Source organism: Malurus melanocephalus, unplaced genomic scaffold (genome assembly GCF_030028575.1).
Source record: "Malurus melanocephalus ecotype Western Australia unplaced genomic scaffold, MMel_1.1 scaffold_511, whole genome shotgun sequence".
Classification (NCBI taxonomy): domain Eukaryota; kingdom Metazoa; phylum Chordata; class Aves; order Passeriformes; family Maluridae; genus Malurus; species Malurus melanocephalus.
Genome location: NW_026623743.1, coordinates 328,952 through 342,525, shown reverse-complemented (window position 1 = coordinate 342,525; position 13,574 = coordinate 328,952). Strand labels below are relative to the sequence as shown.

General features: G+C 62.4%; 2 protein-coding genes across 2 annotated transcripts in view; one reads left to right on the top strand and one right to left on the bottom strand.

The window, feature by feature from the left end:
• Window positions 1-6,891, top strand: part of PACSIN1 (protein kinase C and casein kinase substrate in neurons 1) — a 15,376-nt gene extending 8,485 nt beyond the window's left edge. The window contains exons 2-10 of the mRNA XM_057381468.1: window positions 2,220-2,352; window positions 2,678-2,834; window positions 2,944-3,179; window positions 3,344-3,499; window positions 3,795-3,970; window positions 4,176-4,296; window positions 4,379-4,503; window positions 4,620-4,813; window positions 5,152-6,891. Of these exons, the coding sequence (XP_057237451.1) occupies window positions 2,290-2,352; window positions 2,678-2,834; window positions 2,944-3,179; window positions 3,344-3,499; window positions 3,795-3,970; window positions 4,176-4,296; window positions 4,379-4,503; window positions 4,620-4,813; window positions 5,152-5,261 (1,338 nt within the window). The 5' untranslated portion in view covers window positions 2,220-2,289 and the 3' untranslated portion in view covers window positions 5,262-6,891. The remainder of the gene's footprint in view (window positions 1-2,219; window positions 2,353-2,677; window positions 2,835-2,943; window positions 3,180-3,343; window positions 3,500-3,794; window positions 3,971-4,175; window positions 4,297-4,378; window positions 4,504-4,619; window positions 4,814-5,151) is intronic.
• Window positions 6,892-6,968: 77 nt separating this feature from the next.
• SPDEF (SAM pointed domain containing ETS transcription factor) lies at window positions 6,969-11,499 on the bottom strand. Its single transcript, XM_057381469.1, has 5 exons — window positions 10,118-11,499; window positions 9,414-9,611; window positions 9,274-9,321; window positions 8,734-8,874; window positions 6,969-8,645 (listed from the first exon to the last, which is right to left on the bottom strand). Exons 1-5 carry the CDS (start codon window positions 10,740-10,742, stop codon window positions 8,467-8,469), a joined length of 1,191 nt encoding a protein of 396 aa, XP_057237452.1. The 5' UTR covers window positions 10,743-11,499; the 3' UTR covers window positions 6,969-8,466.
• Between the last annotated feature and the right edge of the window lie 2,075 nt (window positions 11,500-13,574).

Below are 13,574 nucleotides of genomic sequence, written 5' to 3'. Positions count from 1 at the left end.
GGGCTGGCAGGGGGCTCGCACGCATGGCACAGGTGGCCCGGCGTGGCGAGGGCACGCTCACGTGCGCGGGCTCGCCAGCATGGTCGTGCGTGGGGGCTGCGTGGCAGGAGAGCGGCGACGAGGCGGCAGCGTTAGCTGGGAAGTGATGCAGAGCCAAAAATAACCCCCGGGCTGCGGCTCGGACCAGGTAGCGGCTCGGAGAGGGAGCTGCGGCAGCCGCGTCCGCAGTGCCCCGTGGTGGCATCGGTGGCTCTCTGGGGCAGCTGGGGCTGGCACTGTGCCCCTGGCTCCTGGGTGCACCCAGCCGCGGGGTGTCCCCTCCTCGCGGCCCCATCCCCTCGCTGTCGCCCTGAGGGTGCCCTTGCCGTGCCAGCGCAGCCTCTGCAGCAGAACCCAGAGAGCCTGGCGCTGGGCACTGCGCTGTGCCCGCGGCTTTGCGGGGCAGTGACACACACGGCACCCGTGGGGACCCTCGGGGGCAGTGCCACCACTGCAGGGACACCRGGGCAGCTGCGGGTGCTCGGGTGGGGAGGGCAGTAGCTGTGGTGGCAGGCAGGAGGGGTGGTGGCCCCAAGGAGAGTGGCCATGCTGTGAGTGCCAGGCAGGAGTGATGCTGGCACCGTGGGTGCCAGGCAGGGACAGTGGTGGTGCCATAGGTGCCAGGCAGGACAGTGACTGTGCTGTGGGTGCCAGGCAGTGGTGGTGGTGGTACCACGGGTGCCAGGTGTTGGTGCTGGCGGTACCATGGGTGCCAGGCACAGACAGTGACTGTGCTGTGGGCGCCAGGCACGAGTGATGTTGGTACCAGGGGTGGCAGTCAATGGCAGTGGCGGTGCCATGGGTGCCAGGCATTGGCAATGGCAGTGCCATGGGTGGCAGGCAGTGGCAATGACAGTGTCGTGGGTGCCAGGCAGTGGTGGTCCTGTGGGTGAGAGGCAGTGATGGTGGCAATGACAGTGTCGTGGGTGCCAGGCAGGACAGTGGCAGTGCCATGGGTGCCAGGCAGTGGCGGTGGCAGTGCTGTGGGTGGCAGGCAGTGGTGGTCCTGTGGGTGAGAGGCAGTGGCAGTGACAATGACAGTGTTGTGTGTGCCAGGCAGGACAGTGGCAGTGCCATGGGTGCCAGGCAGTGGCGGTGGCGGTGCCGTGGGTGCCAGGCAGGACAGTGGCAGTGGCGGTGGCGGTGCCGTGGGTGCCAGGCGGGCGCGGGCGCCGCGTGCTGCCGGCTGCGGGGGGATGCTGCTGTCCCCCATCCATCTGCGTCTCGGCGGCTGAGCGAGGGACAGTCACGCGTTTATTTTTAACCGTCTGGGGAGGGCGGAGGGGATTGGTGCCTCCCTGGTTATATCACTAAATCCCTGCCAGGCCCTGTTAGTTCCAGCACAGCGAGCCCTGCACCGCGCTCCAGTAACTGTTTCAGGCCCCCGTTCCCCTGGGGCCGTGCCCTGCCCTGGCCTGGGGACACCTCAGGGCCAGCTGTGCACACAGCTGGACAGTGTGGGCACTCACCAGTGCTCCCCACTGTRCCCCCAGCTCTGCCCTCCCACCCCAGCACAGGGCAGGGCACAGGTGATCAGGGCTCCCTCTGCCCATTCCACCTCCCCAAGAAAGGAATGGTGYGTGAGGATATTTTGGGGACAGGGCAGGAGGAAATTTGAGCTGTTCATGGCCACTTTGTCCCCATCCTGGTGGCAGAAGCTTTCCTGTGGAAGAACTGTCCAAATCCAGGTCAGGATGGGCATGACGAGGATGCTCACGGCCACCACAGCCCCCTCTCTGTCCCCCAGCCATGCCACCCCCAGCTGCCAGCCCCCTCCCAGCTCTCAGTGAAGGGTTAAGCCACACAGTGGGGCCACGTGACGCTCCGGGGATGCCGTTTTTCTGAAGATCAGGACGGATTAGGGTGGAATATCAGGATGAGAATTTCTTGGGCAGCGCATCCTTTGACCCTGCTGCGGCCCCTCGCCCAGCAGCTCCCAGTGCTGAGCCAGGCCCTGTGAGCGCCTGCTCTGCTGCTTCTGGTGATTGCCTCGAGCACTGCTGGTCCAGGGCTGCTTGGATGGCACCGAGGGGTTGGTGGGCACTGGAGGAGTCTGTGGGTCCAGAGCTCGGCGGGCATTGTCCCCACACCTCCACCTGGACACTCATCCCACAGAGCTGTTGGCAGGAAGGACGGGGGTCCCCTGCTCTCCCCGTGACTCCCCTCTCCCGTCCCCTCAGTGCATGAGGCTGGTGTTCGCCCAGGAAACCCCCAGCGCCTGCTCTGACGCCCGAGGCAGCGCCGGGAGCCATGTCGGGTTCCTACGATGATTCGGCATCGGCCGCYGAGGAAACAACCGACAGCTTCTGGGAGGTGAGTCCCGGCCATCTTCTCCTCCCACAGAGCCCCTGCTGCTGTCCCTGCACCCCAGGGTGTCCCCTGGGCTGGGGGCTGCCCTCCCCTCCCTGCCTGACAGCGTCTCTGCTGCGGTGTCTCCGTGTCTGAGCTGCTCTTCTGGAAATCTCAACCTCTGAGGGGCACAGAGCGAGAGTTGGGACTGGAAGGAGCTGGCTTTGAGCAGCCCCAAACCAAAACTCCACTCCTGCACCCCCAAATTGCCCAGTGCTTCCCCCGTGGCCCCAGTGGGGCTGAGCCAGGCAGGACAGTCACAGCCTCCCTGTCCCACTCCCCATCCCAGGTGGGGAACTACAAGCGCACGGTGAAGCGGATCGACGATGGACACCGGCTCTGCAACGACCTCATGAACTGCGTGCACGAGCGGGCCAAGATCGAGAAGTCCTACGCCCAGCAGCTCACCGACTGGTCCAAGCGGTGGAGGCAGCTCATCGAGAAAGGTACCCTGGCTTACCCAGGACACCTGGGTGCACTGTCACAGCTTCACCTGGCAGAAATGAAGGAGGTGAGGGCGCTGGAGTGACCCCCAGCTGTCCCCTCGGCCCCCAGGTCCCCAGTATGGCAGCCTGGAGAAGGCGTGGGCTGCCATCATGACGGAGGCGGACAAGGTGAGCGAGCTGCACCAGGAGGTGAAGAACAGCCTCCTGAACGACGACTTTGAGAAGGTCAAGAACTGGCAGAAGGACGCCTACCACAAGCAGATCATGGGRGGCTTCAAGGAGGCCAAGGAGGCTGACGATGGCTTCCGGAAAGCCCAGAARCCCTGGGCCAAGAAGCTCAAGGAGGTGAGGGAAGCACAGCGTGTCCTGGGGCATCCCTGCATCCCCAGGTCCGGCTCTGTGTGCCCAGTCTGGGCTGGGAGAGACGTATGGCACCTCCCCAGAGGGCAGAGGGGTGGGCAGGAGGATGTGACCGCTACTCTGATGTCCCTTCCCTGTCYTCCCCGCAGGTGGAGACAGCCAAGAAAGCCTATCACCTGGCGTGCAAGGAGGAGAAGCTGGCCATGACCCGGGAAGCCAACAGCAAGGCGGATCAGTCCAACACCCCCGAGCAGCAGAAGAAGCTCCAGGACAAAGTGGAAAAGTGCAAGCAGGACGTGCAAAAGGTGCGAGCTGCTGCCCCACGGTGGGAAGGGAAACCTGTGGAAGTGGCCACCACATCCCTTTCTCCACCATCCCTTCCCATTTTCCCATCTATGTTCTCCTGGAGAGGGATCAGGACTTGCAGGCAGTGAGCTGGGCAGGGATTTACTCTGCTTACTGGGCTGATTCCACCCACTGAGGGTCTCGGTTCAATTTGGGCTCCCCAACCTGGTGAGCCCCAAACCAGACCTCTCAGCACCCAGAAACGGCCTCTGAGGTGCTCGAGGTACAATCAGGGTCCCTCCTGCCCCTTTGCAGACTCAGGAGAAGTACGAGAAGGTGCTGGACGAGCTGAACAAGTGCACCCCGCAGTACATCGAGAGCATGGAGCAGGTTTTCGAGCAGTGCCAGCAGTTTGAGGAGAAGAGGCTCAACTTCCTCAAGGAAATGCTCCTGGACATCAAGAGGCACCTGAACCTGGCCGAGAGCAGCAGGTAGGGACAGGCAATTCCGGCCAACACATGGTCACCAAGAGGTACCAGAGCGGCAGGAGGCTCTGCAGGAGCCTGGCGCCCCCCGGTGCCTCGGAGGACACACAACCCTGKCCGCAGGTGACACAGCCAGGACATGTCCCTGTCCCTCACTACCCCCAGGGGTCCCCCCCGACCCGCAGCCCCCCAACCGCGTCTCTCCCTGCAGCTACGCCAACGTGTACCGGGAGCTGGAGCAGACCATCCGCCTGTCGGACGCGCAGGAGGATCTGCGGTGGTTCCGCAGCACCAGCGGCCCCGGGATGCCCATGAACTGGCCCCAGTTTGAGGTGAGGCTGGGCGCCCCRGCTGGGTGCTGGCAGCCCCKCGGGGCAGCCGGGCGCTCAGGGAAYRGTGGCTCTGTGCTTGCAGGAGTGGAACCCGGACCTGACGCACACGATAACGCGGAAGGAGAAGCAGAAGAAGGGCGAGGGGGCGGCCCTGACCAACGCCAGCAGCRCGGGCGACGCGGGGGCTCAGGCGGGCGAGCGTGGGAGGTGAGGACCGGCACGGAGGGGAGGTGCCATGAGAGGCACGGCCTTTGCCCGTGCGAGCATTTGGGGACATTGGCTGTCCTCGGTGACAGCTGCCCCTCGCTCTCCTCCCCTGCCAGCGTGAGCAGCCATGACCGTGGGCAGACCTACAGCGCCGAGTGGTCCGATGAYGAGGGCAGCAACTCCTTCAACACCAGCGAGGCCAACGGTGGCACCAACCCCTTCGACGAGGAGTCGGCGGGGAAGGGCGTCAGGGTGCGGGCTCTGTATGACTACGACGGGCAGGAGCAGGATGAGCTCAGCTTCAAAGCAGGTACGGTCCCTGGTTGGTGCCGGGTCAGGCAGGGCTCATCTGCTGGAGCTGTGGCTGTGAAATCCCTCAAATTATTCCTGAGTTGGCCCAGCCCTTCAAAAAGTTGAGCTGTCAGAAAGGGGAAGGCAGAAGCTGAGCTCAGATGCGGAAGGGAGCGGAGTGATGTGGGGACAGAGCACATGAGGTGTCGTGGGTCACCCCTCACCTTTCTATTCTACAAATTAATGTGCTCARAGTCAGTCCTGCAAATCCCCAGCAGCTCCASCCCRGGRAGAAAYAGAGCAGGGGAGAATTTCCAGCACYTGCAATGAGCTCTTGCCTTCCACCTTCCTCTCCAGGTGACGAACTAACCAAACTCGGTGAGGAAGACGAGCAGGGGTGGTGCAAAGGGCGCTTGGACAACGGGCAGCTGGGGCTGTACCCCGCCAACTACGTGGAGGCAATCTAAGTCTTGTGGTGTGCTCCTCGTCACCGTCAGCAGATAAATCCACCCTCCGTTGTCTCCATCTCTCCACCAGCCAACCAGCCATTCTGCCGTCTGGTCCTTCACTCCTCACACTTAGAGATTCAGACATATTTTCCGACCAAGCTTTTATTTTTTTAAGAGTTGTCTCCGAAGAGTATTTTGCATAGTCGCTTTCTTCTAAGATAACGTGAAGCGAAAGATGACGTTGTCCGTTCGTCTACGTTAGTTGAATTTCTTTTTTTTTTTTTTTTTTTCTGAGCGAAAAGCCGATACCTCAAGATCTTAAAGCCCAACCAGTGAGAGCTCCTGATTGGTTGGTTTTTAAAGATACTGAAATCATGAGCCGCCTTCTGATTGGCTGGAACTGTTCCGAAACGCACGGCGCCGAAGTTCCTGGGACCAACCAAATTCATCCCAGAAAACCGAGAGGGATTGGAGTCTGACTCCGTTGGTTTTTTTGATTTTTTTTTTTTTGGTGTTTCCATGCTCTGCCCAGTTCATCCTCCCAACCCGAGGACGGGGACGAACGCCCCCTGCAGCCCCGCGGCCATCCTTGAGATGCCCAGGTGAGGTGGGACCGGCCCCGCCGTGGAGCTTGATGGCATCTCCTCAGCTTCCTCCTCCTCCTCCTCCTCCTCCCGGGGCAATCGGAGGCTCCCGAGCCGGTGCCCGGCCTGTGCTGCAGGGAGCAGCATCGCCCTTCGTGTGGGCAGCATCCAACGCACACCAGATCCGGGCCGGGTGGCCCTAAAGTCCAGCGCTGTCCKGAGAAGGACCCGGCACAGCCCAGCGCTGCTGGAAGAACCTTCACACCCAGCCTGGGATAGCGGGGACCGCCTCGGGCACTGCGGGGGAYGGTCCCCATCCGCCCTTTCCTCAAGAGAGGCGGGAGCAGAGCAAGGACGGGGGATGAGCATCGTCCACAGCCTTGCAGGGCGCCGGCAGAGCTGCAGGAGGAGGAGGAGGAGGCRGAGGAGGGCGGCTCAGGATACCCAACCCAGGCAGAGCAGCGAAGACAGCCGAGAGCAAGACCCGCCAAGGCAGGGGAATGGCCGCAGGCTTTGCCCTTTGCTTGTCCCCAAGGAGCTCTACCCTTCCTCCCCCCGGCTCTGCCCCCCGGCCCCGCATCTCCCGCGGCTGCTGCCACCCAGCACGGCCACCCCACCCCCAGCCCCCGCCTCGGGTGCATTTGCCCTCCCGAGCTCTTCCCTACAGATCATCTCTCATTTCTTTCCATACCATCACCCTTAGCAGCATCAACGCCATCGGCTTCCCGCACGCTCCTCCCGCTCCTCTCCTGCCCCCTCTGTTGGTTCGTGAATTTTTTGGCCCCAGGGATCCTCGCGGATGCAGGGGAAGCACCGTGTGCTGGGCACGGTGGGCGGGTGCCGCCCGGCCCCTGCCAGGCACCGGGAAAAAAAAAAAAAAAAACCCACAAAGTCAGAAAAGACCCAACCGACCACCTGTCTCAGCAATGCACCCCGGTTTTTGTACATTGATTGTGTAATTTAAGAAGTATATATATAATATATATATCTCTCGTGATTGTATTTCCGTGGATACAACAACAAAAAGCAGCAAGAGAAAATAACCGAGCTCTGTCAGCGTCCTTGGCTCTGGGGTCTCCTTTGCTGTGCGTTCGTCTCACCCCCGGGTAGCGACAGCCCCACCCCAAGGTTTTGGGGTGCGGTGGGATGGGGGGTTCTGATGCACTGCTGGGGGCTGGGGGAGGAGGGAACAACCCCTGCCTTTGGGGACTCCTGTGCCACTGCCGGACAAGGCTTTGGGCAGCCCCAAAGCTTTTGGGGTGGGGCTGGAGGTAACGCAGGTTTTGGGGCCATTCCCAGCACCARCCCTGAGCCAGCACTCCCCTGACCCTGCAAAAGCCCTGCCACAGCAGTTGATGTCACCTCCTGCCCTCCCCACCCTGCCAGAGGAGCTGTGAGGGGGACACGAGATCTGGGGCACCCCCGGCCCCTCCTCCCGCTGCCCCCGCACCGGCTGCGTCGGGCRCGCACAGCAAATCACAAGACACGTTTTGCTTTTTTCCATTGTTTTCCCCCMATTTTTTGTTTTTCCATCCCCTTTTCTGAAGGCCAAGGCAGTTTTCCTCCTTCCCCTGCTCCTCGCCACCCTCCATCCCTCCAGCTGGGATGTGAGCAGGGCTGGCCGGAGGAACAGAAAGGAAAGGCAGGAACCGGCACCGGCAGCTTTTTTAAGGAAAAAAAATTCAAAAGACCAAGAACCAGGTGTTTTTCCTTTTAAGCTCCCACAGAACATCCCTGGGAGGCCGGGCCACCCCTCAACATTTGAACCTAAACCACAACTCGTCGCCAGCCAAAACCAAAAAGCAAATAAACAAATAAAAAACCTATAATATAAAAGATCAACATTGCCATGCAACTCTGACTGTGGTGCAACGAGCAGGTGAAGCAATTCCCAGCTCTCTGCCCCAGTCCAGCCTCGGTGGATCACACTCTGGGTTTATTGTCCAGAGGGAAATGGCAAAGCTGCCACCTCCATTTCCCCAAACTCCGGAATCAGGCAGTCCGAGTGAAATCTGAATCAAGGGAAGAGCTCTGTGCCAGGGCACGGAACCTGGGCTCTTAGGAGGACTCTGGTGGCCCCATGCACAAGGATGGGGGACCCAGTTTGGGGGACCCCCACTGTGCACAGCCCCACACCCACATTTACAGTTGATCTTTTGGCAAAACTCCTTCTCTCAGCCCCAAATCCTTGCGGAGAGGAGAAGCTGAGTGTGTCCTGGAGTGAAAAACAAAGGAGGATGCAGCTGTCCCAAGGGGTGCCCRGGGGCACAGCATCCTTGGGTGGTGCCAGGCTGCTCCCACAGGGTTTGGGACAGGTCAGCACGGGTGCCACCATGAGCAGCACTGGGTGTCCCTGTCCCGGGTGTTGTCCCTGTCCCTGGGGGTGCCATAGTCCCGGCTCATGCCTTTGTCCTCAGCTTTGTCCTCCCTGAACAGTGGCTGGGGTGAAGCCACCTGCAGCCAGAACCCAGGAGGAAGGAAAGGAAGGGGGACATGCCCGGCCACCATGCCCACCGTTGCCAGCAGGTCCTGGCAGGGGCARCCTCGCACCCCAGCCAGGTCCTTGCAGGGTCTCTGTGGCCGAGGGAGGCGGCGAAATTCCCCCGCCCCTCCCGGGGCTCAGCCGGTCCTGCCGCCGCTCACACCGGGTGCACGAACTGGTAGACGAGGCGCTGGGAGATGTCGGGTTTGCGGATGATCCCTTTCTTGTAGTACTGCCGGATGGAGCGGCTCAGTTTGTCGTAGTTCATGGCCGGGCGGTTCTTGCGGATGCCCCACAGCCGCGCCACCTGCGCCGAGTCCTCGATCTTGAAGATGCCTGGCAGGAGAGCGGGGCACGGGGGGTTACTGCTTGTCCTGCCCTCCCTCAGCCCCCCAGCGCCCACTCCGGAGCGCCCCCCGCCCACCTTTGTCCTTGTTGAGCCAGCGGATGAAGCGGCCGTAGTTGTGGGGTTTCAGCAGCAGCTCCTTGAGGAACTGCCAGAGGTGGATGGGTTGGCCGGCGCAGGACGAGTCCACCTCGCTGTCAGCCCAGCTGGTGTCACCTCCTGCCACGGGAAGGGACGGGTGAGAGAGGGAGGGGACAAATCTCGCTGCTCTGCACCGTCCTGGGACTCCATCGAGGAGTGGCGGGCTGAGCGCAGGCGCTGGGGCTGGGAAGCTTTGCCTTCTCCTCCCTTGGAGCAAGAGGGAGAGCGGCTCGGTCCAGCCCTTGCGCAGCCCGCAGGGTGCAGGGGGTGTGGGACGGGGCCACTGAGGAACTCGTGGCCATTTCCCCTTCGCTGCACCTTGCAGAGAGCCCTGGGGCAGAGCGAGCGAAATCACACAGATCCCACAGCGGTGYTGCTCCAGTGCGCCGGATAATTGCAATTAATTACCCCTCCAGYACCCCGGACCTGCCCGAGGCGGGAGCGGGGGCAGCGGAGCTGAGCCCCCACAGAACTCACCGCAGTATCTGACATCTCCAGGGGCAGCCTTCTCCTTCATCCAGGCGGCTGGAAAGRAGGAGCGGGGGATCAGGGGGCGCTGATCCTGCCGGACGGCATCGCCCAACCTCCCCAGCTCCCTCCCGGCCCCGGGCACCCACCAGACTTCCAGATGTCCAGGTGGGCGTGCAGGATGTCGCCGCAGCCGGGCGAGCGCTGGCAGAACTGCTCCTCGGACATGGCGCACAGGTCCTTCCCCGACAGCTCCTGGAAGGATTTYCCGATCTGCGGCAGCCGGTACTGGTGCTCCGTCCACAGGATCCACTTCTGCACGTTCCCGGGGCTCCAGTCCGTGGGGTCTGGGGGCGGAGGGGGTCAGTGTGACCGGCCAGGAGCCACCCCCTCCTCCCACGGTGGAGCAGCCGCGCTTCYCCAGACCCTCACAAACGGCTGCAGCCCCCAGGAACCATCCCCTATTCCCACGGGGAGCAGCCGCGCCCTCCCCCCCGACCCCATAAGCGTCTGTATCCCCTCAGGAACCATTTCCTCCTCCCGTGATGGAGCAGCCGCGCTCCTCCAGACCTCATAAGCGTCTGCATCCCCTCAGGAACCATCCTCTCCTCGCACGGGGAGCAGCCGCACTCCCCCAGACCCCATAAGTGGTTTCAGCCCCCAGGAACCATCCCTTCTTCCTCCCCCGACCCCATAAGCGTCTGCAGCCACCAGAAACCATCTCTCCTCCCGTGGTGGAGCAGCCGCGCTCCCCCTGACCCCATAAGTCGCTTCAGCCCCCCAAAATAAGCGTGGCTTCGGCTCCCACGCCAGCGCACCCCTCCCCGGGCGCACCCCGGGGGCTCCCCCGCACCTGCGGCGATGTTGAGCAGCTTGCAGGCTGTCTCGATGTCCTTGAGCACCTCGCCCACCACCATGCTCTGCACCTGCTCCAGCGAGTGCTCCTCCAGGTGCAGGCTGCCCTGCAGGTCGCCCTCGGGCCCCAGCCCCAAGCCCTGGCTGTCGATGATGGGGCATTGCTCCGGTTCCTTCCTCGCCTCCTCCCGCCCGCCCTGGGCGCTGCTGTGGGCCGGCTCCCCGGCTCCCTTGGTGGCCCAGGCCGTGTTCTCGGGGTAGAGCATGTCGAAGTAGTGCAGGCAGAAGGCGGGCAGGGGCTGCTCGGGAGTACCGGGGGGGCTGGGGCTCTCCGGACAGCCCCAGCCGCGGGGGTCGGGGTCCCGCGGGGGCGGCAGCAGCGCGGGGTCCGGCCAGGCGAGGCGGCCGGGGGGCAGAGCGGTCAGCCCGGGGCTGGCACTGCCCATCCCTCCGCTCAGCGCCGGCTCCAAACCTGGACAGGAGAGGAGAGAGGAGGAGAGCTCAGCCCGGCGCCGCTGCTGCCTCCACACAAAGGGAGGAACTAAGCCTGTTAGAGGGCAAAAAAACCTCCAAAGAGCCCCACGGGGCCCCGAGAGCCTCCGGATGAGTGCGGGGTCAGMCATGGCTGAGGGGGCTGGCCCCGGTTTGGGAGGACCAGCAGTGCGGCCGGCGGAGAGAAGGAGCTCAGGAGATGAGCAGGATCGGCCCCCTGTTTAGGGTCGGGGTGTTTGGGGTCTGGGGTGTTTGGGGTCGGGGTGTTTAGGGTCGGGGTCTTTAGGGTCTCCCCATGGGTTGCAGCAGCTCAGTCCCGGGTGGGAAGCACTGGGGAACACTGGGTGGGCTCAGGACAGCCCTGGGGTGATGAGGGACACAGAAACATCCAGAAAACATCCCCTGCTGCTTCCACCCGAGGGTGTTCCCGCCCAGCAGCCCCCAGCCCCAATTTCCCGCTGCAGCACTGAACCCTCGGTCACTGTTGCCAAGGCCCAGATGAGAACTTTCCCAGCAAGACAGGATAATTGCAATCACCCTCACTCTCTTGAAGGAAAAACCACCCAAAATCAACTTGTGCCCGTCTCTGTGTTCAGGCAGTTCTGGAGGCCATGGAGAAGAGGATGAACCTGCTGGATCTCCATGGTAACTCCAGGGAATGGCTCCATCTGTGGGGAAACCTCCCCAAAAACCATTCCGAGACTTTGAGAAGGGGAAGCCCCTGCCAGGGAGAAGCTGCTAATGGGCACGGCCAGGGCACTGCCCAGCTCCTCGGCCATCGCATTTCACAAGAAGAAAATGAAGAGCCGTCCCAAACTGGTGGTTTTGAAGCAGAAAAAGAAGTTTTAGCAATGGGAAAGGTKGAATCCCCTCAGGACACCCGGCAGCCCTGAAGGGGAATGGGGGCAGTGGTCAGAAAAAGGGGGTGTCCTGTTGCTCCAGAGCCCAGCTGGGGGAAAAAAGGTTTAAAAGACTTGAGAGGGAAAGATTCTGTAGGTTCCTCCAGGCAGAGCACAGCCCCCAGGCACAGGAGTGGTCAGTGAGAGGGACACTGGGAACCCAGCCCCGTGTCCTGTGCTCAGGGGGAAATCAATGCRGCTCCTGAGGATTTAGTGCTCCCAGGAATATGGATTTTGAAATTCTGCATTGGCTGCACCAGGGGAAAGCTCTGCCCATTGCTTCACCCTTGGAAAAGCCAAAAAACCTCAGAAAAACCATCGAGGAACCATGGACACCTAAATAGCACCCATGGCAGCCTGAGCCCGTGGGGACCAGGGGAGGATTGTGGATTCAGGAGCTGGAGCCCACATCCCTGAGTGGTTTTRGTGGCACTGCAGCGAGGAAGAAGAGAGAAAAGAAGGTCCCCAAACCACTGAGCTGCCCCCACCATCCCATCAGTTTCCCCGAGAGATGGTGCCTGCTTCCAAACCTCTCCTTGATTTGCTCGGGATTAAAAGAAGAGCTTTAGGAGATCAGCCCTAAATCCAGCCTCACGCTGCTCCCGGCACAAAAGGGAAGCGGYAACAGCTTGTGCAGCTCCTGCTGCACGGTGGGAATGTCTGGCAGGGGACGGGGGCCTCGTCCCTGACGCCTCTGGGATGCTCTGGGGTCACGGTGCATCCTCACACACGGAGGAGCAGAGCGATGGAACCATCGGGAACGCCGCAGGATGGACGGCCCCAGTCCCATCCCCACCCTCACCCTGCTCCCCTCCTCCCAGCCGGGACCAGAAGGACCCAATCCCTCGGGAAATGTCCCCAAAAGCCTGAGCTGAGCCCCGCCAAGGGCGCTGTACTCTCAGGGCGGGGGCCGCTGTTTGACTTTCTCCCGCTCTGGCACACAGGCGGCCGGGCTGGGTGGGACCTGTTTGCACTGAGAAGCCGCTTTAGGTCGCCTTTTCCYTCTTTTTCCCGATCCCTTTTTGAATTTCCATGGGAAAGAAGAGCCAGAGAGGCAGCCCCAGGTGCACTGGCCCATATGGCCGTACCCAAAACCCTTCCCGTTCCCCGCCCGAGCTGAGCCAGGCTGAGCTGGTCATTGCATCAGCCTTGGCAGAGGCTCCGCCGCTGCTGCTCCGCGGGCACTTCTGGCTCCACAGRGCTGGGATGGGGTGGAGRGACGGGAATGGGKTGATGGGATTGGGATGGGGCTCCTGCACTTCCAGGGCACGGAGCCAGCTCAAACCCGGGGCTGTGAGTGGGGCTGGGTCATGGCTCAGCTCCAYGGCCCTGCGGGGACCCAACCTCAGGGGGATGAGGACAGGGCTAAACACCCCCGTGTCACCCCGAGCTGTCCYGAAATGCAGCCCATCCCAGCTCGGGGTGCGACACGGGCACCAGCATGGGTGGAACGCTGGGATCAGCCCTTGGGAGCCAGAAAGAAAAAAAAAAAAAGAAAAAAAAAAATTCACCCACCCCCCACCCTCGAACAATGGGTCCGTTAATTAAAATCAAATCTGCGGTGGAACAGGTTGTGCCGGAGCGCGGCTCGGAAGCCCCRTGGGACCGGGGAGGTTGGCTCGCAGCGCCCGGGGTGTCTCCCCAGCCCCGGGCACTTCCGAAAGCCCTTCCCGGGGGTGCGGGGCCAGGGCCGGGCTCCAGAGTCACCTCCAGCCCCAGGACAGGGACGGGGACGCGCTGTGCTGTCCCAGGRGGAGCTGGGGATGAGCGGGACTCGGAGCTGTCTCAGACTGCCCGGAGCAGCCTGGATTGAGCAGGAAAGCAGATCTGGGGTCTCTGCATGAGCCAGCGCTGCAGCAGGCACCCAGGTGGGTGCCCAGAGGCTGCTGGCAATTTGGGATCCTGCCAGCACGTCCCGTCCACCCTGCAAACCCCACAGTGACAGCTGTGCCACGTCCGGCTGCCAAACCCTGTGCCACGCACCCTCCTTATCTCTGGGTGGAGGGAGGAGGAATGGCCAAAGCCGCCCCACAGCCAGGGCAGGGACTGCGGACAGAGCAGGGG